This window comes from Ictalurus punctatus, chromosome 10 (genome assembly GCF_001660625.3).
Source record: "Ictalurus punctatus breed USDA103 chromosome 10, Coco_2.0, whole genome shotgun sequence".
Lineage (NCBI taxonomy): Eukaryota > Metazoa > Chordata > Actinopteri > Siluriformes > Ictaluridae > Ictalurus > Ictalurus punctatus.
The window spans coordinates 16,458,444-16,483,212 of NC_030425.2; the positions used below are offsets into that span (position 1 = coordinate 16,458,444).

Here is a 24,769-nt window from a genome sequence, read left to right on the forward strand (position 1 = left end):
TGGTCGACTGGTTAATTTTAGCATAATCCAAGGAACTGGCGTTTCAACATCAAGATGTTGATCTTGCCCACATGAAGAGCTTGGGGCTTACGTTGAACCTCAAGAAAAGTATGCTTTCTCCAGTGCAGAGGACATCTTTTCTGGAGGTTATATGGGATTCTACTATGATAAGGGCGTTTCTATCCCTAACATGTGTTTTGTCAATCCTATCAACATTGATAAAGCTGGATCTGGGCATCCACTCCAGTCTCTATGAGAGACTGTTGGGGCTTATGGCAGCAGCAGCCAACGTCATACCATTGGGCCTATTGCACATGAGACCGTTTCAGTGGTGGCTGAAAAGTTGGGGGTTTCGTCTGAGGACCTTTTAGAGTAATTCAATTCAATTCAATTCAATTTTATTTGTATAGTGCTTTTTACAATAGACATTGTCTCAAAGTAGCTTTACAGAAATATCAACATGGTATACAGATATTAAAGGTGTGAATTTATCCCAACTGAGCAAGCCACTGAGTGGCGATGGTGGCAAGGAAAAACTCCCTAAGATGTTTTAAGAGGAAGAAACCTTGAGAGGAACCCAACTCAGAAGGGAACCCATCCTCATCTGGGTAACAACAGTTAGTGTGAAAAATTTCATTATGGATTTAAGTCTGTATGGCCTTAGGAGCAGCCATAGTCCCAGCAGTCTGGAATTAGAGAAGATTTGAGCTCCATCCAGAGGCAGAAAGGATGTGGATCTCTAGTATCTCCATAAATTCGTGTGGGGCTCGGTGAAAGGAGAGAGGGAGAAAAAAAGATTATTATGTCTGCGAAGTAGTAGAACAGAATCTAGTCAGGGTAGGCTTGAGTAAACAAATACGTTTTAAGCCTAGACTTAAACAGACTGTGTCTGAGTCCCGAACACTAATTGGAAGACTGTTCCATAACTGTGGGGCTCTATAAGCGAAAGCTCTCCCCCCTGCTGTAGCCTTCACTATTCGAGGTACCGTCAAATAGCCTGCATCAGTAATCAGTGTCATGCGGTGATGCCTGCATGCTCTGAGAATTTGGAGGTGTCCCAGGTTTCTAGCCTCGGGCCACACTCTAGGGGCATCTCCTTATTACAAGACAGTAATGACAGATGACTCCCTCATGGGCTGGGGTGTGGACTTAGATGGCTGTTCATCTTATGGTCTCTGGAGTGGCTCTAATCTGAAGTGGCATATAAATCGCCTTGTCATTCAGGGCATATTTCTGGCACTGAAATTCTTTCTTCCTCAATTGAGAGGTCACCATATGTTAGTTGTGACAGACAACACAGCAGTGGTCTCATATATCAAGTACCAGGGAGGGTTACATTTGTGCCCCCTGTTCAGGCAGGTGCAAGTAATTCTTCTCTGGCGAAGGGAAAGTTTTTATCATTGAGTGCAATGTACAGTCTGGGCAACTGGAATGTGGGGGCACACATCCTGTTGAGGCAGGGGCTGAGGCCCAGGGATTGGAGGCTCCATCCACAAGTGGTGGAGTCCATATGGTGGAGGTTTGGCCAAGCGGAAGTGGACGTGTTTGCCTCCAAGAAGACAACACACTGCCTGCTGTGGGTTGCCCTCACTCCTCCCGCATCATTGGGGCTGGATGCCATAGTGCAAATGTGGCAGAGGTGAAGTTTGTATGCTTTTTCCTGTTTGTACGCTTTTTCTGCCATGACTTTACCCCTGGACTAGCCAAGGCCTTCCTACATGCTAGGTGTATTATATTCCTAAAGTGCCTACGTCTGCTTCCTAGCTGGTAATGTTGCAGGCTTTCTGCCCTCCTCCATTCCTCACTCTGGAAAAAGAGAAATTACACATATTGTGTACAGTAAGGGCTCTCTGTACTTACGTCTTATGGCCACCACTCTGGCCAGTGGCGTAAGTCAGAGCAGCTGGTGGTGCACTTTGGCAGCAACTATAGGGGCGATACTGTGTCGAAGCAGTGTATCTCTAATTGGATAGTGGAAGCAATCTCTATCGATTATGAGGCACGTGGTCTCGCTACACCTCTGGCCATAAGGGCTCATTCGACTAGGGGGATTGCCTCCTCGAAGGCTTTGTCCAAAGGGCTACCCATACAGGATGTGTGTGCTGCGGTTGGGTGGTCTATGCTGCACATTTTCATTCGATATTACAGCCTGGATATACATTCCACCCCGGGCCTCGAATGTCTTGCAGTGACACTCGGGCTTGGATCTTTTGAACAGGCCGTACCCTCAGTATGATGGAATGGGTATTCTCATTCCCACAGCGTGAAACTCACGCAATGTTGAGTTCCCTTTGAAAGGGACTGTCTGGGTTACGCATGTAACCCTTTTCCCTGGGAAGAGAACGAGACGTTGCATAGCTTTGTCATACTGGGGCATGCCTGTAAATTGAGCCTTCGCTTCAAATAATAGGGGTTGAAGGCACGGTTCACCGGTGCCATTTTTATATCACACAACACACTTAATTGCCACATCACCTGATCACTGCAGGCCTATAAATTGGCATGATGTTACACAAGATTCAGATACCAGTAATGTGTGAGGATGCTTCCCACAGCATGAAGCTCATACAATGTTTCGTTCCCTTCTCAGGGAACAGGGTTACATGCATAGCCCAGATGTTTAGGGCTCCAGGGAATCAGGGGTCCCTATCAAATACCCAGAAATAATATATAACTTATACATTTTTTATCATATTTTGTCTTGTCAGGATATCACCATTAAAGTTTTAACGTTATTATTACATCTGCATGAATGTGGGCCCCCTAGAAAAAAAGGTTGAGTGCATTGAGAGAGAGAGAGAGACAGCAAAATAAGGTTTACAAAAGTGAAAGGGCGCATAGTTGATGTTTTCGGCCCCAAATCACTAAATACTCCACTGCGTATTATAATAAACAAAATTTTTAAATGGGCTCTTATTTAACAGAAAAAAAGCAGAGCTGTTTATTTAACTTTTATGGATAGAAAATTAATTGTCAGCACTCAGAGTTTAAGCTGTGAATTTAAGGTTTCCATTATCTTCAGGACAGAGGAGCTTTGTGGTTTCAAGCTGTGTGTTTTTTTTTTTTTTTTTGTCTTTTTAACTTCGAGAGAGAAAAAAGAGAGACCAGTGAGTGTTTATAGCTGCTATAACATAAGTAAGAACAGGAAATTGTTTCATGGATGTTTGACATTAAATATATTATAACAGATAAAAGTATAATAAACATATGACATGTTGTTCTTTAATAAATTGATAAGTGCAATCACTGGTAAATTGCTGTGGTATAAAAGAAATAAAACACTTTGGGACATGTTATAGGAAAATAATACATGATGGGATGTGTGATTTGGACTGAAGTGAATCTAAGTTACTTTTACCACCCAAAAGTTGATTATTGATCCAAATATTTCTGTGTACAGTAATTTGTCTGATAAAATGACAAATGTACACAGTGCTTACAGAAAAAAGGTGTACTTGTTTTTTTGTTTATTACTTTTTATATATTTCTTTCTGAAAAATAATAAATAATAAATAAAAAAAATCACACTTCATTTTACATTCAGAAGCACAAAAATAAGCTAATCACTAAGGAAAGTGTGTATAAAGTTGCAACTCTGTATATAATCCATGGTTTCATTTCCGACAAACAGAAACAAATGAGGCCTTAACATTTTCATAAAAATTTATTACATGCAAAGTGGAAAAATGTTTCAAGAAACACAGAAAGTGAATCAGATAAAAAGGAAAATAAATGAAATGTGATTTTGGTCCGCATGAAGAGTGGAATGTCTTCAGCTCAGCACTGAACTACAACACACGTATCAACACATCCATCCAGCAGTTTGATTTAAAGTTATCTTGTGTTTTCTGAGCTTATTGACAAAAAATAATTATTAAATGTATACAAAAAGGCATATTATAATGTTTTTGATCCATCTAGCATCCATTTTAATGGATTGTCATCAACTCAGGGCACAAATGGAAATTAAAAACACAATTTTTTAATAGTAATAGCAAAACAAAATTATTCAAATAACATGTTTATAAAAATTCGAGTGACCACTAGATGGCAAACTCAATCTATAATGTTTTGGGGAATTTTCATGTTTACACTAGGGATATTTTCAAATGTCTGCACAACTGTGTCAAATACAATGTAAACAAATGTGCATTTCACTTTTACCATCACTATTAAGCTAAGATTTGGGATATTCTCTAAGAGTAAAAAACAAACAAATTAAATTAATCCTCTGTGAGATTTGTATAGACAGACATGAGGAATGAATCTGTTTGTGGAATGTCACAAGATGAAACTCCTTTTTCCTACTTTTCATATGCTGTTCAACTCTTGCAGTGTCTGATCCAGAACTTGATGCATTCCAAGGTTTTCTTCTTTTGCACTTGCTAATTTTTCTACAAAAAGATAAGATAAAAAGTAGAATGAGCTCTTGGAATTGTTTTGTTCAACGTGTACTGCACTTGAGGAAAAAAAAATGACATGGTTTGCTTTTTCTCTGTGGCTGTTAGCCCTTTTCTGATTCAACATGATTCTGCAGCTGTAAAATTCATTTGCATGCATTAAGTGACGAATGTGGGTCCAACTGCAGTAAACCAACATGCACGTGGCTGTAGTTTCAACACATGCAGAAGAAACAATGAAAACACATTTAGGAGTGAGAGTGAAGACATACAGAGGGTGCGAACTCGAGATAAACTTGACCTCACCTGTTGACTTTCAAAACAAAACTGTTGACTTTTAAACAAATAATAACACCTAATCAAACATATTGTAATACTATAATAGCTATTAATATGTAACTAATATGTAATCATTTGTATTGTGTATGTGTGAGAGAGAGAAAGAGAGAGAGAGTATGTGTATAGTCATGTGCCCTGATGTTTCTGCAAAAACAAGAATGAATGAGAGCATGAATGAAAGCATGTTGGGAAATAGGAAAAGACAGTTTTTATTTTCCTTTGCATGGTATAACAGTAGTACAGCAGACATTAGCTAAGATATTTCAGCCAGCCAGAGACAGAGACAGAGAGAGAGAGAGAGAGAGAGAGAGAGAGAGAGAGAGAGAGACAGAGACAGAGAGAGACAGAGAGAGACGAGAAAGCAGCATCTACAGGGAGGTCATATCATTGAGGGCATGGTCCAGCTCCTCCGAGATGGCCTTGTATTTCAGCTTCTGTGCATATAACTCGTCTGGAGATCAGCAGGAAAAAAAGCAAGCACAGAATATTGCAAACAGAGAGAGAAGGAGAGAGAGAAAATGGATTTAGCAGATGAAGCAGAATATGTGTGTAAAAATCCAAAGGCACAGAAAGAACATGAAAATCAAGCTGCTGCTATCCTCTTAAAGAACTTGTGCAAATCCCACGAATGTGAGCAATGACCTGTGGGTAAAGTTTCCATCTAGCAAATATGCTCTCATATTGCTTCTGCACATATACGTCTGTGCAGTCGACAAATCTCAAGGCTCTCACAGGAAGCGGTGTTTCTCCTGACAGCAGACATTCTTTATTTCTCTCAGGATTATAGCAACGCTCGGCCTGTCTCAGCTGATTCCATAAATTCAGCAGAATAAATAGCCTTCAGGAGAAACGCTCCAACGTGCGGAAATACGAAACTCCCAGACCAGATTAAAACATAATGCTGCTATGTTGTATTGAAATGCTTTATGACTGGTGTAGACCGGCCTGTTCCTGGACTATGAAACCGTACCCATGCTGGATATCTGAACAAATAATTCTGAAGAGGAAAAGAGAAACGTGCATGTCAAGGCACCTTTAACTATTCAAGCCTCAGTTACAGCCAAAGCTGATACACTTTCAGATAAAATAAAATAAAAATCTTTTCTGTACGATTTTTTTAAAAAGCTGCTAAACTGCACTTTTCCTTGTTGGTGGGATGATACATTCAAGGGTATATATTCTGTACCCTATTTTGTAAAAAACTTTATTTTGATATTTTGTAAATTCTCCAGAAGATGTGAATATAGAGTACATCTAAAATTATTAATGGCACATAATTGGACCTTAAGGATCCCTGTTGTAGCATTAATTAGCTTTTTGGTACCAGGTAAAGAGTACAAAAAAATTTACTCTTAAGCGTACAACACCAGCAGCTGGGAAAGTACAGATTAGAACTTTTTTACTGAGAGCGTGTGGCTGTTGAAAGCCTGTATCAATAATTTTCCTTTAATTTCATTAAAGCTACATGATGAAAAATTTTACTGCGAGCTACTTGTGGAGTCACTGCTGTGTGTGGAGTTCTAATACACGTTACTCGGCCATCTACTGGTCATTTATGATTCGGCAACATTGATGGATCCACTCCGTTCAACCTCTGTTCTTAAGTTAGACCACCCAGCATTTAAAATATGAAAACGTAAGTTTTATTCTCTGAAATTCTATTTAGGTTTGATTCGAATTGCAGGTGGACGTAATGGTATGATCTTCTTCAACATGCTCCAATGGATTTCAAGTGCACTAAAATGGATACTTAAATATTACAGAAACCATTGGTGTATTGATATATTACTCAGTAAGGTAGTATGTGGTTTGGGACATGGTTAAAACCGGAAGATTTTTTAAATCTAGGATATTATTATATCTGCCACTGTTATAGAGTTTTACTTAGTGTTACAGAAATGTTATGAGAATGTCATATGTAAATCACATATACATACTCTAGAGATTAAAAGGTAATTTAGGAAAAGACATCACACTGCAACATACAGAGTATATTATTGATACTGCAGACTATGAAATGAAAATGTTCGTACCTTCCAGGTCATCAATGGATTTTTCCAGTTTAGCCACTGTTCTCTCTGCAAACTCTGCTCGGGTCTCGGCCTGATCAAACACAACAGGACACAGACAGATGATCAACTGAAACGCTTACACACACCATCACACCATCATCAGTCCCCATGTATCATTCACAATACACCAGCACTGTACCTCCTTCAGCTTGTCACTGAGAACCTTAATCTCCTCCTCGTACTTGTCTTCTTTTTCTGAGTACTGAAACAGAGAAGATGGTGATGCAGAAATGTATTAATTATTAACAACATCACCAGCACTTTTTCTGTATAAAATGCCATAATTTGATAGCCAAAAATACAAGTTGTCAAGCATAGTTGTAGATTTATTGTCTATTGTAAATGGAAAATGAATCCTTGCTCTTTTTTTAAGTAAATGTCAAAGACATAATTTTTTCTTATTTATTTCTTTTTATTCTTAAATTGTAGTTATCATATTGTTTTATTTAACAAAATTGTTATAATAATCCTGTTGCAAATACATTTACATTTGCATTATTTTGAAAAGAAAGATGGCTCATACTCAGTTTAAACACTTTATAATAGGGTGTTATCTTACTTTCTCTGCCTGAGCTTCTAGGGACTTGAGGTTGTTGGTTACATTCTTTAGCTCCTCCTCTAGATCGACAACTTTGCTGTAAGAAACCAAAAAGCAAACCACCGCATATCAGCCAACAATAAAATGAAAACATATTCTGATACCGACTGAGGGAAGACACTTGAGCACTTACCATTCAGACATCTCAGCTCTCTCTTCAGCTCGTTCCAGCTCACCTTCAAGTATCACAAGTTTACGGGCCACCTAATGCAGAAACAGTCCAGAAATCATTCTCTGGTTTTAAATGCCGTTAGCTAATGTAATGCAACACAGAATATCTACCTAGCTAGCTCGAGATTACTTAATTATTTGCATTAGCAAATAACTGAGCTGAGAATCTAGCACTGTAAAATAGCTTTATTTCTGTCTGTAGATTGCCAGGTGTTTAATGCAGCTGGATAACGTAATGTAACATAATAGGCAGAGCATCTCAATTGTTAGCTACCTTACTTAGTTATCTACTGTACTCATTTTAGTTAGCTTGGTGCCATCTAATCTGAGACACTAGTCATATTTGTGTTTGTATATTTTCAGAGGTTGTTCCCATGATTAAATCACGTTATTTAATTGTTTAGCTATTTTAATCAGCTTCCTCTTCGCTATAAGTGCTAACATTATTTAAACAGTTCAGCTATGTTTTAATTCAAGTTTAAAAGCTAACATTTATGTTTGTAGATTGCCAAAAGTCATTCCAGGATTAAATGTATTAATGCAACCAGACAGGAGAAGTATCTAACACACTAGCGAAGCTTCCTTAGTTAGCTTGAGTTCTATAAGAAGAAAGCCTTTATTTGTCACATATGTACATTATTGTGATTACAAGATTCTTTTCTTAGGAAGTTCCTTCTTAGGAAGCTGGGTTCAGAGCACAGGGTCAGCCATGACACAGCACCCCTAGAGCAGATAGGATTAAGCCCAAAGTATATTTCACTTTTTACACGTACACTAGGAACAGTGTACAGTACATGTGAAAATTGTGCTAAAAAAAATAAAAAGGTAAATAAAGAAATAAAAATCATTATTTCTTCAAAGATATAAAGCTCAGTGTCATATCTATATAGTTAATCTCCATGGTTTTGCTTGTGATGGTGAAATTCCACTGTGGAATGCAGGTTATTATCATCTACATGATCAAATGTAAATAATGCTCTTCACTCACTTCCTCATATTTTCGGTCAGCCTCCTCAGCAATATGCTTGGCTTCCTTTAGCTGCATCTCCTGTATCTCCATCTTCTCCTCGTCCTTCATTGCACGGTTCTCAATCACCTTCATGCCTCTGGTTGACACAGAAAACCAATGAAGATGATGTCAAAGACTTCAACATGTATAGCTAATGACTTTCAGTATCTTCCAAAGAGCCACTGTCTTCAAACCTTCAGTAATGTAAGGTTGGAAACCCAGTTATTTCAAGATATCAAACCTTCCTATATGTCACTGTGCTAAACTGGACCCAAAATAGTTTTTCAGTGATATCGATTAAAAAAACTGGAGTGTATGGGGAAATCATTTTTATGTAGAATGCTACAATACAGGGTTTTCCATTTTAAAAATGGAACCCAGTGACAAAACTAGAAGTGTTAAGTATCCAAAGAACCATAAATGTATTAATATTTAATATGGTAGAACTTCTATGAAAGAAGCCAGTTTTGTTACTGTCAGCAATATTATAAAATGCAATACAATATCCAGTCAACAACAACAGCTGTAATTCATCCTTGTGCCACTGAACAGTAGGAAAGCATGCGGCCCATCATGCCTTGGGGCACCCCTCTATCTCCTCACCTCTCGCTCTCATCTGCAGCTTTCTCAGCCTCCTCCAGTTTCTGCAGCGCCGTGCCCAGCCTCTCCTGTGCCCGGTCCAGCTCCTCCTCCACCAGCTGGATCCTGCGGTTCAGAGCTGCCACATCAGCTTCAGCCTGAAAACACAGCATCAGACGTCAGGGCTTGTGAAGAGACAATAATGTGTCATCCTAAGAGAACAACGTTTTACCCTACATTAACTGACTGATATGAATCTGCTGAAATGGGATCAACTGAATTTAATGATTTTTTCAGCGGATCTTGGCTAAAATCTTCTCTAAGTAAACTAGCAAGCAACAAGTTCAGTTGAGTTGAGTTTTGAACATTCATTGAGTTCATGACCAAGAGTTTAACTGTAAAACTGGTGGGATGGGGGGGGGTTCAAACAAAGGAGGTTTGAGTGATACATGCATTTAAATACTAAGTTTTAGTTTAACTTATTTGTAGCTAGCAAAGGTTTACCCAGATATTCTGGCTGGTGACAAAAATAACCAAAAAACACACAAAGCAGTCAGTTAGCTAGCTACCTTACTTATATAACCCAAGTAACTGTATTAATTATTAACATCATAAACTCTATGACCTGCATATGAAATGCATCATTTTGTACTAACTCCCCCTTCACTTCATGGTTCCCACTGTGACAAGCTCTATGTGCTTATGTTTTTGCTGCTGTTGTAGCCCTGTCTCCACTCCTGTCATTGGTTTGTTCCCCCAAGGTGTGCACCTATTCTGTGCTATTCCTTGATTAGTTTGTATATGTATCCCCTGGTGTTTCTTGTTGTGTCACAAAGTTCTGTCATACTTTTTAGTATTGGGTCCTAGACTCATTTTCCAAGTCCTGGTTTTGACATTTGCCTGTTTTAAGATTCTGATTATGGATCAACAGTAAAGCACAAACAAGTTCATGAACTTATATCCTGACTCTTACTGTATGTTACTCTTTTTACAGTCACCAGATCTTGTAGTGTAGGTGTTGCTACTTTAAGAGTTATTGTTAATAGGCATCTTAAAATCACATATTAACAGTTTTGAAACTACTTGATGGAATTCCCTCTTAAACTGAGTTTTTGTATGGGCTGTCCGATGTTTCTTCAATTCTCTATTAAATTCAGTTCCTACCTTCATTTACTTCCAATTCAACAGTGTTTGGTATGGAACAATGAACACATACAGTCTTTATAAACAACATATTATATATAATTTATATATACATTAACCTGTATCAGAACTGAAAAAAGCTAAACAGGTCACACCCACAGGAGCCAAAGTGTGAATGATATGCTCCTTGCCTGTGTGAATGCACTGTAAAGCATTGCCCTTCAAATCCTCCTCCTTCATATCTCATAGTATCATCAATAAACAAAAGAAAAACAAGGCTCTCTGTCCCTATTCTTATGTATAGGAAAGAGCAAACAAAAGAAATATTTACTCTCTCAACCAGCACAAGCCTCTGCGAGCCTGTCAAACAAAACTTCTCCTAGCAAAAAGGACACAACAGAGTCTCTGTGACAATTTTCTGTCTGCAGGCAGAACCAAGCCAACACAAACAATCAGACACTTTCTACACTGATCATTAGCATATAATTACACACAATATTACCACGGTTGAATTGTGCATGCACACTGCTGCACTGTTAGAAAGGTATGACAATCTGACAGCCAGATTATTACCAGCCATTGAAAAAGTATGAAAGAACATCTGAGAGAACATGGAAAAACTGGAGAAGACTTGTTTTTTTGGTGTTTATTTAATCCCTCCATAGGAGAGTTAGTTCAGCTTTGGGAGAAAAACTGGTATGCTGAACACTCTTCTGACCAAGACACAAAACTCCAGGACAGGCCCTGAAATCAAGATCTTTCAGCTTCCACAATTTTTTTTTTCCGACTATTACAAGGTGCTGATACTGAAGACTCCTTTCATAAATGTTACATTGTTAAATACACATCGATTCACAAAAAAACAAAATATATCAAGGAGTATATGCTTTCTGTTAAATTACAACACTTTTTAAAAATCTGTTGATTATTAGGCTTAGATTACGTAGCTTTTCCGCCGTGCAGGTGAATGATCTGTTAGTAAATAACAATAATGTAAATGATGATGAGCACATATAGTATCAATACTGTAATAAATAATGTCGCAATATATGTTTTTGTGATGTTGCGTGTATCATCTGTATTTTTAAAATAATTACAAATCTGTTTACTTCCAGGGTCATCACAGAGACATGAATCTCTCCTCTGAGCAGATATTTTATTGAAGCTGCCAAATTGTCACTTTACAGAAAGTATCCTGATTTAAAAATCTTTAATCTCACCTTTAATCTCATTTTGACTTATCTCAGAGAGGTAGCATCATTTTATGTTCATTATTATATGATATAGGTAGCGTTATTATATATTCAAATGTATTCTCCTTGTTGCTCTCTAGACTGCCACGATTTTGTGTCAAATGGATTTTTCCATTTGTGACTTCTCGTGTTAGTTTTACGTTTTATCTGGACGCAGGGTCAGAATAATTATGGCTGATTCTCAGTGAAAGGCTGGAAAAGCTTTCAAATGTGTAACGAAGCATTCAGAATGAGGGAGGATGAGGAAACTGGTGACAAAGAGAGGAGGAGACAAAAAAGCTCACAGGAAATAGATGCACTCTACATCCTCTACCCTTCACATCCACGTCCCTCCCTCCAGAACACTCCTTTCCTTAGTCACTGCATTCCCCACATGCCTGGGAATGCATGCCTTATATGGTAAAACACACATGCATTGGTGAATGACCGTAGTGGAGGGCCAGGAAGACATGAGAGGAATCAGTTGGGGGGGACTGTTAAATGGAGCCATGTGTGTCCGACACAATGTGAGCAAAAGAGATGAGACTGGGGAATAGTGATCGGGTTGTGGTGCACAGCAGAGCTGCAAGTTATGCTCTTAAAAAGTAGCTTTCTTGCAGCTTTTTTTTTACCACATACCCACAGTGACAGGGTCAAATGGACTCGCTGAACTCTTCAGTTATATCATTATTATAATATACTCCCATTTATACCACAGAAGCTCTGGCAGTATTGCCGTCAGCAGATAATAGGTTTATATTTATGTGCTTAATGCATTTCACAGACATTCCACAACATTAAATGTACCTATAAAGATAAAAATACTACGTGTCATTCTTTAATTCATCAAAATTGTAACCATTGGCAAATTGCAGTGGTGTAAAAAGAATATAACGCTTTGATATATATATATGCTGTTATATTGAAAACAATGAACTTTGTGGCGGTAATAAGAACTCACACTGTATTACACTGTACGGTTTTTAATTCTTTTCCTATAACATTTAGTGCAGTCCTGTCACGTCCACACACAGCATCGACTGTTTCTGTAAGTTTTCTAAATGTGTGATATTAATCCTAAAATATTATTTTTTGGAACAATTTCCAATTCCAACAACATTTTAAGACCACAGTCTATACTCTTTAAAGCTAAACTGATAGTCTCACAATTTCACTACATTTCAGTACAGTAAAAACTTTATTAACATGTTTTAATTCAATAAAAAACTACTAAACATGGTCTACATGGCTTCCTTTCACTCCCGATTTAATTGATCACCCAAGACCTATTTGGTGTCAGCCTTTAAACTTTAGGCCACGCCTACTATCCGATTCTGATGCTGGTGCAAAGTGACACCAAACTATGTGCTAAGGAAGAAAGTGATTGGAGCTATGACTGTTTTTAGCTGTGAGACCTCCTTTTGTTCATGTTTATAGACAACAGTGTGTCAAAAACTACTTCAGCAAGTCCAAGAACACCTTGAGAAGATTTAAGGTGACACATGTATGATTGTATGATTTAGACATGCACTCTGCACAATGCTAAACTGGAGGCAACATGTGCCCATTGCTTTCCTCATTTGATTCTTAGCAAATCTACATATTGTGTATCATAGAAATGCCTTAAAGTATTGTGATATGAACAAAAAACCACTTCGTATCGACTTGTGATATCGCCCACCTCCACTTGCTGTTAAGACTGATCTAAGAACTTTTTAAATGGGCAGAGCCTAATGTTTTAACAAGCACACATGACTGACACATCTCTGTCCATGACTCCCAACTACTACGCCAATAAAGCAGAATGTATATACATGTATGAACCATACAAATCGTCGACAAATAATGACAGAAAGCTACACTTAGCTTTCATTTGCTAGTTTGCACATTCTTGAAGAGTCTTCAGAAAAGCTGCATTGCAGGGACAAAGATCTCAGTGATGGTAGGATTTTTCTGAGGCTTTGGGGATCCTATGTAACATCCTCTCTCTTTCTCTCTCTCTCTCTCTCTCTCTCTATATATATATATATATATATATACATATATATATATATATATATATATATATATATATATATATATATATACAGAGAGACTGTGGCTACTGTAGCTACAAACAACAGCCCTGGTGGTGTACATGCTTACTCAAACTTATGTATGATTAGCCATAACTCACAGGTCACAGGATGAGCTCTGCTGTTCTGGTGAAGGGCATGTAAAAACTGGAAGGTCAGCAATTATTCATACTCTGGTATTTTGTGCCCAAAAAACAGTAACCTAATTAAATTGGGATTTTTCAGGAGCATAACCTGGCAATATTCACAAAGCAAGCTTTCTCACATCTCCATCCATGTAATGGACCTTCATTTAGGTCCAGGCCTACTTCCTGCCTATCTGCATGTTGATCTTAGTGCACAGGAAGCGCAGATGTGGAACAGGAATGACATCCTCATTCAGCTCCTCTGGGAACACCCCAGTCCAGAATGGGACAAAGGCATCTCAGTGGTGTGATATTCACCTCTAAGATCCCTTAATCATACTGTAACCCTGAAACCTTACCTCCAGATTTAAGGTAGTGAGGTTAAGCTTTCAGAGTAGATGCAGTTTTAATAAACAGAAATGAGTTTTCGATATCAGTCAGCGAGGATTATGAACATGAATATTAGGAATATGATAAATCCTCTCAGAAATGCTTCTAAGGTAGTTCAAGTTAGCCAACTGGCTAGAATTAATACTGAATATCTATGGAAATGACTTCCTCACACATAAATTCTGGCCTTTTTGTATTTACTGATTTTGTTAACCTGCTAACATAATCAGTAAATGCCAAATTGTATGAATGCCAAAAACATTATTCTGACAGGTACACCCACTCCGAGCTTCTGTCATTTCTATATAAGGACTCAAAACTCATCCACACTTTCATATGAAATCAAATTCAATGCTCAATTTGTGAATTTTATTTTTACATTGTAACAATTCCACCTTTGAGAACACTTTTGCTATACAACTGGGAAATATGGACACAGAGCATAGACTAGCCAGTGACTAGTGGCTAACAATGTAGCTAGCTAAAAGTCTTTTATGTGGACAGAGGAAAGTCAGAATGACAATGACGATCATAAATATCAAGATTATTAACAAAGAAGTGTTTGTAAATTTTTAAGAAAAGACTTGGAACAACTAAAATCACACTATAAATACACTTAGCATTAGCAAGCATCGAGTCACAACTTACAAACTTACAAATATCAGAAAATTCCACACAAGTGGACTATTTTTATTGGAACTTATAAAAAGAGAGTCACTCCATGATGAGTAGATCTCATAGCATAGTGATAGCCTGTGATCTCCAGCTTCCAACAACCAAATGGCTGCCTCATCCCTGTATGTGCACTACATGCCCAATAGGGAGGAACTTGGCACTCAGTTTTCTACTTCCTACATTAGTGTACTGCATGTCTAATGTGTGTCCATTTCTACTTTCAGCTTTTTACTTTTCACATACAAGTCTGCTAAATTTGATGCACTTACTGTAATGTACTATATGTCCAGTAGGGAGCCATTTGGCACCTAGCATCCTTGCAATTGAGACAGGATACAACTGAGTAGTTGAGGGGTTAAAGTCCTCGCTCAGGGACCCAACAGTGGCAGCTTGCTGATGCTGCGATTTAAACTCATGACCTTCCAATCATTAGGCCAGTCCCTCAACCAATGGTCCATCACTGTCATACAGGATACTACACCCTATATCGATATCAGAGCTGCTGCCGTGGTTAGCGCTCTACGAGATGATTAGCGCTATAGCGTTGACAGCAGTATTCGTACGAAAATGTAAGCAGAGCAGCTGGACTGACTAAAGGACTAAAGCCTCACTGCACTGCTCCCTTTAAGGAAGAGAGGAACTGAGAGTTAATTCTCACTGACACCACTATCAGCAGGTAATTGAATGGCATTGTGGGTATCCGTTAACCAAACTGAAAATAAGTCTAGATATTGATGAACGAAGTTTAAACAAAAAATAATAATAATACAAACTCAGTATTGGGCGCCATTGAAAATGACACATTAATGTAAATACTGATATGCAAGTTGTTCATTGTACAGGGTACTACATAATGTAGTGTACTACATGTCTGATAGTGTTCCATGTGGTTCTCTAGGAACTACCGAGCCTTGGAAATAATGGTTTGTCACAATATAGATGTTATGACTGTCTTTACCAGGATGTTATGATGAATTTAAACCAATCATCAGCCTTTTGGAAAGTCAGCAGTGCACAGTGCTATCATGAAGGAATGTATCTAGATGTGGAAGTGGAGGAGGGTGTCTTCCCTTTGTTCTGAAGCCAGTTTAACATAACATTTTTGAATATTTTGAATGTAATTCCTGAACATTTTTGAAAGACGGACAAAACTGCCACTGACTAGAAAGCAAATTCAGATTATTTAATCCAGCCATTGAAGGTCAGCAGCTCTTCGTCTCTATCCTGTAGGACAGAAGTCATAGTGGATATCCTATCTGCACAGTTCACAGGAAATAACGACACATGCACACCACTCATTCACCCTTACGTCCCATAAACACAGCTTCAGAAAGCTCTGGGAAGTTTTACATTTCTCTAACATGAGTCATAGTTATATGAAATATCAGATTTAAACATACACACAGAGTCTACACATAGTGAAAGGTTTGTTTTTGGCACACTGTGCAATGGCATCAAGACGTGGGCTGGACGGTTCCGTCCCAAACCGCACACTAGCCTAATAAACAGTGGACTAAAATCTTACTACACGTATGGTAACCGTGGAACCATATTCTGGTGTACTATTTTGACATACTGTGTAATACAGTACACTTTTTTTTATCAATATTTTGTTTTTTTTTTAAAAAGTTAAAAACTTCTTAGAACTTCTTTCAAAGCTGTGGAATCCTAACAGTGTTTCTCTTGATTCAAAGGGTGGCTTCCTAGTAGAACTTACAACGTTAGAACCATTGGGCTTGAGATTGGAAAAGAAGAGGAAAACAGAGTTTAAAGGAGCTCAGAGAAGGGAAAGAAGACAGGAAGTGGATGGCGTTTCCATCGCTCACGTTTTCTCGTTGCTGCCGTTCCAGCTCGAGCTCTCTCTGTAAACTCAGCGCGCGCTCCTCCGCGCCGTCCGCCTGCGCGTGAAGAGCCTGGATTTTTCTCTTTACCGCGTCCAAAGACATTACACCTGCCATTTTTAAATTATGTTTTGATAAAATAAAATTAAAAAACGAATAAAACGAACCTAATTGAGAAAATAAATAAGTCACAGTCTATAAAATTGCAATCCTTAAAAAGTCCGTTAAACTGAACTTGAATATGAGTGCAAGTGATAACTAATGTGTAAAAGTTGACAGGAATGAGACTTCTTCGTATGTCCTTCCCAGTTCCGTTCGAAGTATAAAAAAAAGTACAAAAATATATATTTTAAAAAAAAGGTAAGAGTCTGTTAGAATTCCGTTCCTGTCTCACTGGGTTTTCAGGAATGTAACGGATGACTACGCACGGAATCCAGCCATAAAAGAAGACCGGAAAGGAAAACCCTGCTGCCAAACGTCACTGTGAATGTCCAATAGAAACCTGTCATTCGTGAATATTTTAAACATGGGCGGGTCTAACAAGTCAGCTACTAACTGAAGTCCGGTTGTCGATTTAAATACTACTGACAGGTTGTTAATTTAATTTATCAGCCATATAAGTGAACCTGCTGTCACTACTTGTTAAATTTGACTGTTTTTAGGATAGTATTTATAATTTTCAAGTAAAATAATAGGACCAAGGAAGGGAATTTATGGCTGAGCATCATAACAGTGCTCTTTGGTGACTTCCTGATGTATAACACTCCCTGAGTGTATTTACATGCTCACAAATAATACATATTAAGATCTAATTTCAGAATTGTTCAAGATGTTATGTAAACAGCATGCTATTATATGCACTCAAAAAGGTTAGGGTACATCTTTAGTAACTTTATTATGTATCTTTGACTTTGCAAGTGAATTTAGTGTAATCAAGACATTTATAGTACAGAATTAGACCATAAGTATGATGTACTCACACTTCATTCACTTTTCTATGTCAAAGATACATAAATAAAAACTATAAAACAGTACATACCATTGAAGGTTACCCCAGTTACAATAGTCGAACTTTGCCAGATTAAAAAATTGAAATCTGGTTGATGAAGACATCCGCATCATAATGATACAGTTAATGCAGTATATTTTATTTTCTACCTCAGCACTCAGCAGTAATTGTAAACTCACACAAACAAAAAATTCTAATAAAGGTTTGCTATCAGAGTAACAGAGAGCATTTAAAAGAAACATGCCCAGAAAAAATACTTTATGTCCTTCATCCTTGCACCCTTCTTCTTTGGTAAGGAATAAAACAAGTTTGGGACATGATGTTATAGAAAAATAATCAAAAATAGTGTGATGTGACAGTGATTATTTTCCTATAACAGCATGTTCCAAAGTGTTTTACTCCTCTATGTCATGTCAGTTTGCCAACTATTGCAATTTTTATGTTATTACAGAATGACACTATTTACTTTTTATCCATTTATGGTTACATTTAATTATGTGGAACATCTGCAAAACAAGCTAGTTCCTGTTATCACTTATTATTATATTATTATATTATATTTATCATTATAGCAGCTATAAATTTTCATTCTCTCACCCGCCTCCCTATTTTTTGAAATTAATGACCTGAAGTTAACTATTCTTGAAGTTAATTACACAACAAAAAATCTATTTGTCACGTTGTAAAAAAACTGCAAAAATGTAAGCGGTCCTGAAGACTTTCCCATGTAATAAAACTTAAAATTACACAGCTTTACCTCTGACCGTTACAAAGCTCTGACACAGGAGACTCCATCCACAAATATTTGGCATATCAACAATCGCACACATTTTAATAAAATCTGTTTATCTAGATCAACCACTGTACCGGTCCAATAAAGTATTACAATAAAAGCAGTGATGTATTAGAACAAGTGCATTAATAGAAACCTCTGATTTGCATTTTTCACATTCTGACCAATTCAAATCGAGAACTCGACAGTACTGTTATGTTAAGAAAATTAAAAACTTAATTTGATGAGGTACAGTATCTCACAAAAGTGAGTACACCCCTCACATACAGATGCTCAATAGGGTTTAGGTCTGGAGACATGCTTGGCCAGTCAATCACCATCACCCTCAGCTTCTTTAGCAAGGCAGTGGTCGTCTTGGAAGTGTGTTTGGGGTCCTTATCATGCTGGAATACTTCATCCTGATCATGCTCTGCTTCAGTATGTCACAGTACATGTTGGCATTAATGGTTCCCTCAATGAACTGTAGCTCCCCAGTGCTGGCAGCATTCATGTAGCCCCAGACCATGACACCACGTCCCACCACCATGCTTGACTGTAGGCAAGACACACTTGGCTTTGTACTCCTCACCTGGTTGCCACCACACACGCTTGACACCATCTGAACCAATTAAGTTTATCTTGGTCTCATCAGACCACAGGACATGGTTCCAGTAATCCATGTCCTTAGTCTGCTTGTCTTCAGCAAACTGTTTGCGGCTTTCTTGTGCATCATCTTTAGAAGAGGCTTCCTTCTGGGATGACAGCCATGCAGACCAATTTGATGCAGTGTGCGACGTATGGTCTGAGCATTGATAGGCTGCCCCCACCCCTTCAACCTCCGCAGCAATGCTGGCAGCACTCATATGTCTATTTCCCAAGGACAACCTCTGTATATGATGCTGAGCACGTGCACTCAACTTCTTTGGTCGACCATGGCAAGCCCTGTTCTGAGTGGAACCTGTCCTGTTAAACCGGTGTATGGTCTTGGCCACCGTGCTGCAGTTCAGTTTCAGGGTCTTGGCACTCTTCTAATAGCCTAGGCCATCTTTATGTAGAGCAACAATTCTTTTTTCAGATCCTCAGAGAGTTCTTTTCAATGAGGTGCCATGTTGAACATCCAGTGACCAAGTCACATGACACCGGGTAGGGAAAATGGCTAATTGGGCCCAATTTGGACATTTTCACTTAGCGGTGTACTCACTTTTGTTGCCAGTGGTTTAGACGTTAATGGCTGTGTGTTGAGTTATTTTGAGGGGACAGCAAATTTACACTGTTACACAAGCTGTACACTCACTACTTTACATTGTAGCAAAGTGTAATTTCTTCAGTGTTGTCACTTGAAAAGATATAATCAAATATTTACAAAAATGTGAGGGGTGTACTCACTTTTGTGAGATACTGTATGTCTCAATGAAACAAACCACATTCTGAGGGGAAGATGAGATCCAGTGCAAGCTTTGGCTATATTATTTAATTAATTTATTTTTTATCACATTGCAGACTATGATGTTAACTCAAAGAAGTTGCACCTCTGGGTTTAACCTGAGTCAGGGGGCACTGATTTCATTACATACACGAGTGTGGCCTTTTTTCGTTTGTTTTGGCTGGATTCTTAGAATTCCAGGGCTGCTGCACTACACGTCCTCTATCGCACCCACTACTGCTCCTTAATCTTATCAGTAACAGGCGTGCCAAAAAAAAAAAAAGAGCCCTGCCCCCCCCGTGGGGTATTTCTTTCCTCTTTCCTCCTCTTTTCGGTTGGGAATTCAGATGTATAATTAGTTTATGGTTTTGCCTAATTCATGACATGTGGTGTGGTGGACTGAAACAGATTTCCAGGGCCAAGTTCCAAATAAAGAACTGGAAACAGCAGCATTTTCCGACTCTTTAAGCTTCCTTGCAGTGAGTTTACATTAGTAGAAAACTAGCACAGTTTGAGGCTCCAAAGGAGAGCTATAGCAATTATAGACCACAAGGGTATTTTCCTAATTGTGCTGTTTACTAATATAATCCTATGTATGCGTCATAATATAGCTGGTATACACTAGGACTTTGTGGCTTAAGTACTGGCAAAAACACAGAATTGGTTTGAGAAAGACACTTTAGAGAAATTCCAGGCTTCTCTCTTTAGTTACAGCAATTACTGACTGAACATTTCTGCTACAACCTTCAGCTAAACAGCGCAAATATAGACACTGAATACAAACAAGGTAAAATATATGAAACTGGATTTTGCAAACTGTCCTTGCTTGGTCTGCTTATGTTTTGAATCACTGAAGTGCAATCCTCATTTTTTCACATATTCATATGGTGAGACTCATTAAAGAAGACTTACTGCTCACATCTGCATTAATATATCCAGCCTTGCATGTGAGGATTAGCAAGAACACACTATGAGCTTCTGTAAACAGTCAGACTCATGATCAGGGCCAGCTGGTATAACTGTGTTCCTCTCTTTTTTTCAAGGGAAAATTAGATACAAATAAAAATAAGGTCTTATTTGCTGTTAAAGATAGCATAAAGTGGAATATCTTTTACGTTTGTGAAACCAAGAACAACAACACCAGCAAAATTTAAAATACAAATGGTATGAAGAAGCAAGGCATGGGCTGGTTTCTTTCCTTTACAGACTGCAGAACACAGTACACAGACTGAAACGCAGTCTTGTACCTAATTTGGGCCATGTTTACCAAAAAACACAACCGAGCCCTAAAAATCAGAAGCACCACATGCATAATTTCCTTATTGCCGGCACTTTGACATCATGTTACCCTAAATCACATTATCTTGAAGTTTTGTACATTAGTGTGATGTTTATGTGTAGTGCTTTGTTGATTTGAAGGTTTTTTAAATAGATTTCTTTTAAATAAAAGTGTTATTTTGCTATTTAGAATATAGAGTAAGATTTCAAGGAACAATTTAAGAATCATTGTTCAAAATATCACAAATGTATTGACCAAACAATGTGTCGCTTCGGGAGCCAACGATGAGCTGACTATTATTTGCGAGCTGATCCAAATGATACAACTCACTGAAAAGAGTCGTAATTCCCATCACTAGAGTCCTCAGTTTTATGATGTTCTGAGCTCATCTATAGTGATTTGAGGACAGGATTACACTCACTGCTTACACTCACTGCTTCTCATGATCGCACGCATCTGATCAAAGCCGGCTCACAGCTGGTAGTGCAGAAGCCGTCACTGAATCATTCACTAAGCATGAAATCGGTGTTGATTTTAACACACATCCATTACCAGCTGTGAAATCATGGATGAGCAATACAGCATGAGTTTTCAGTCATATGACTCACCTCAAATCACAGAAGTCCTTGAAATGAAATGTTTTATATGCTGTTATATATTTATCCTTATTCAGCAACAGTGAAGCTCACGTTTCCTGCGAGTTCAAATGCTATTACTGCTAATAGTGACTGAAAGTGAATGGCCACCAATTGATGGTTTCCAGCTTCTATTTATTGCTATCCATTATTGATTCATTTTACTTCTGGCAAAGTTTCGTTATTTAAAATTTTTCCCCCTCCAGCCTAATAAAGCATCCCACTCACATCAGCGGCTTTCTTCTCAGAAAGTTCTAGTTTGTCCTGGGCGTCTTTCAGGGCCTCAGAATACTTGTCCAGTTCATCTTCAGTCTGCTTCAGCTTCTTCTGCAGGCCCATCAGCTCATCGTCCAACTGGAAGACACACAGCACATTAGTATGGATAATTATTGTTAATATTTTTTGTAAATCCTGAATTAAAAATCAATTTCTGAACTTGTGGCTTTTATAGAATATGGCTCTTATGTTTGGTTGGTGCTCGTAAGAAAAATCTCATGAAAATAAATATTGCGATTCATAAAATGGCATGAAAATATCTTCAAAATCCATGATATAATATTGCAATATATCATCCAGCTCTATGTTAATTACAAGTTTCTTAATCTTTGTTTGCAATTTTTTTTTCTGATTGATTTTTAAACTTTACACACTATACAGATTTTCTTGCTAAAGATCACTGACTATATACTAAAAAAAAATCATATTTACCGTGTGTTGTGCAGTAGGGAAGCTTTATTAGTGGAAAAAATAATAAGGAAACATTGATAATCTTGGGTCCTGGGTCCTGAAACTTTTAGCAGTCACTGACCCCTTTAACTGTAAAATCAATTGAATGAATCACCTCGGTACAGATAGATTTCATGAACAAATCCAACTATTCAAATATTGGACTCATTGTCCAAATGAGTACGAAAACATTCTGCCTATTTATTAGTGTTATATAGGTTTTAAAACTTGAACTTTTCACTGGCAGAACACATTTTTAATTGGTAAAATTTTTGGATTAAGTCCAATTAAAACCAGCCAAGAACTAAAAAAAACTGTAAGAAACACTAGCAAAATTAAACAAAATCCCAAACCGCTTAGCTCTGCTTTGAGAACCACTGCAAAGAATTTTAATATATATATATATATATATATATATATATATATATATATATATATATATATATATATATATATTAGTAACATTTTACAAATTGTGTTTTTTCCAGATTCCAGATTCTTCCTGACTTTCCAAACCCTGTAAGTGATTACGAAATGGACATGATGTTCACACATATACATGTTTGGGTTTTTTTTCACATACTCTTTCTCTGGCTGTAAACGTTTCTGTTTAGATCATTAGGGGTGAAAAGATGTTACTGGGGAGTTAATTTTGCTTATCTCCTGGTCTAGTAAACCAAAAAACCATGAAAACCTTTTTTAATACACACTGAAATGGAAGTTATGGCATATAAGTAAGCAATATATTTGAGAACATTCCACTAAAACACTCGTGTTAGTCAGCAGGAGAACAAAACCAGGTCTAGCACATCTTTGAGCTGATAATGTGACTTATTTTTAGTCTAGGTTAACAACTCTGCTGGCATGCAGTATTCACAAACACTCTTCGCTAATCTGAGTCTAATCAGTTCACTTGCGTTCCTGTGGCACTACAGAAATACCTGCCAAGATTCCAGGCAGCCAAAGGAATAGCTCACTCAGGAATGTACTCAGTAGTCTGGAATGGTGAACGGTTTATGTCCACCAATTTGTAAAGAAATGAGTAAATTTAGTGTGAGTTAGACTTCTTTATACCACAGAACTGCAGAATTTGGTCAGAAGGTGTTGAATAATTTCAGCTCTGATAGTGGTTCTAATTCAAACGGCTCTAATTGAAATGAAATATTTATATTAATGAACTATAAACTATAGAAACATCTTATTCACACTGACTTGTGGCAGATGCTCAATAAACTGATAATGTTTACTGTAAGGAGATGTTTATTTAACATTTGTGGAAGAAGTCTGGAAGGACTTTGTGCATTTTTTGTCTTCAAGAGAGAGAAAGAAAAGAGAGTGTGGTGAGGGAATGACTGTTTATAGCTGCTATAACATAAGTAAGAACAGCAACAAACTTGTCTCACAGATGTTCCACAAATATAAAAGTAACTGTAAATGGATTAAAAAGCATGATATGTTGTTCATTAAGAAATTATATATTGTAATCATTGTCAAATCTCTGGTATATGCTGTTATAACCAAGCAATCCACTCTGTCACTCTCACTCCTTACTGAGCATCCTTGCCAGATTCATCACTCCAGTTTGTTTATGTTTTATCACCCTAGACGAATAAGGTGAATATTCTTCTTGTCCTTCTTATTAAAGTGCTACAGTAACGCAGCAAAAAAACTTTTTCGAGAAGTGCCACCAAGGAATTATGCTACTACTAACACCAAATGTACCACCTACACAAGTAGAACATCATCGTTCTCTCTCTCCGTACCTGCTTACACCTGTCCTCTGCAGCTTTCTGTTCAGTCTCGGCCTGCTCCGCCCTGTCGATGGCATTCTCCTTGTCCAACTTCAGCATCTGCATCTTCTTCTTGATGGCCTCCATGATGACAATCTGACCTCAATTAAGCCCAGCAATAAATGAAAAAGTTAAAGCAGATCCTCAGGTACAGACAGAGAGGGGAGAGGAGGATAGATGCAGACTCGTGGCTGAAGCAGACCACAATGCCTTATCGTGCCGTCCTGAACCTTACCAGACACAGCGTTAAGCCCCCTCCCTTTTCCAGCTCCCTGACTCCATATCAGCCCACTTAGATGGAGGAATGGCTTGGACCAGAATCATTCACAGCAGCTCAAATCCCTTGTCCTTATTTGGAGCTCTTGTATTTTGCTTTAAAAAAAGTGATAGAGGCATGTGTGAGAGAAAGGACCTGCTTCTAAATTTAACCCTGTGCTAGAGCATGGTGTGGATATGAAGGTTACAACATACATAATAAGGATCATA

General features: G+C 37.9%; 1 protein-coding gene across 4 annotated transcripts; it reads right to left on the minus strand.

The window, feature by feature from the left end:
- Positions 1–3,645: 3,645 nt before the first annotated feature.
- On the minus strand, positions 3,646–24,535 carry tpm4a (tropomyosin 4a). Of its 4 annotated transcripts, none has more exons than XM_017478684.3 (9): positions 24,257–24,535; positions 21,996–22,121; positions 9,193–9,326; positions 8,569–8,686; positions 7,543–7,613; positions 7,371–7,446; positions 6,951–7,013; positions 6,773–6,842; positions 3,646–4,394 (listed from the first exon to the last, which is right to left on the minus strand). In XM_017478684.3, exons 1-9 carry the CDS (start codon positions 24,368–24,370, stop codon positions 4,312–4,314), a joined length of 855 nt encoding a protein of 284 aa, XP_017334173.1. In that variant the 5' UTR covers positions 24,371–24,535; the 3' UTR covers positions 3,646–4,311. The 4 variants fall into 4 exon arrangements, with proteins under 4 accessions (XP_017334173.1, XP_017334175.1, XP_017334174.1 ...); XM_017478685.3 differs by lacking the exon at positions 3,646–4,394 and adding an exon at positions 4,925–5,190; XM_017478686.3 differs by lacking the exons at positions 21,996–22,121; positions 24,257–24,535 and adding an exon at positions 16,635–17,058.
- Between the last annotated feature and the right edge of the window lie 234 nt (positions 24,536–24,769).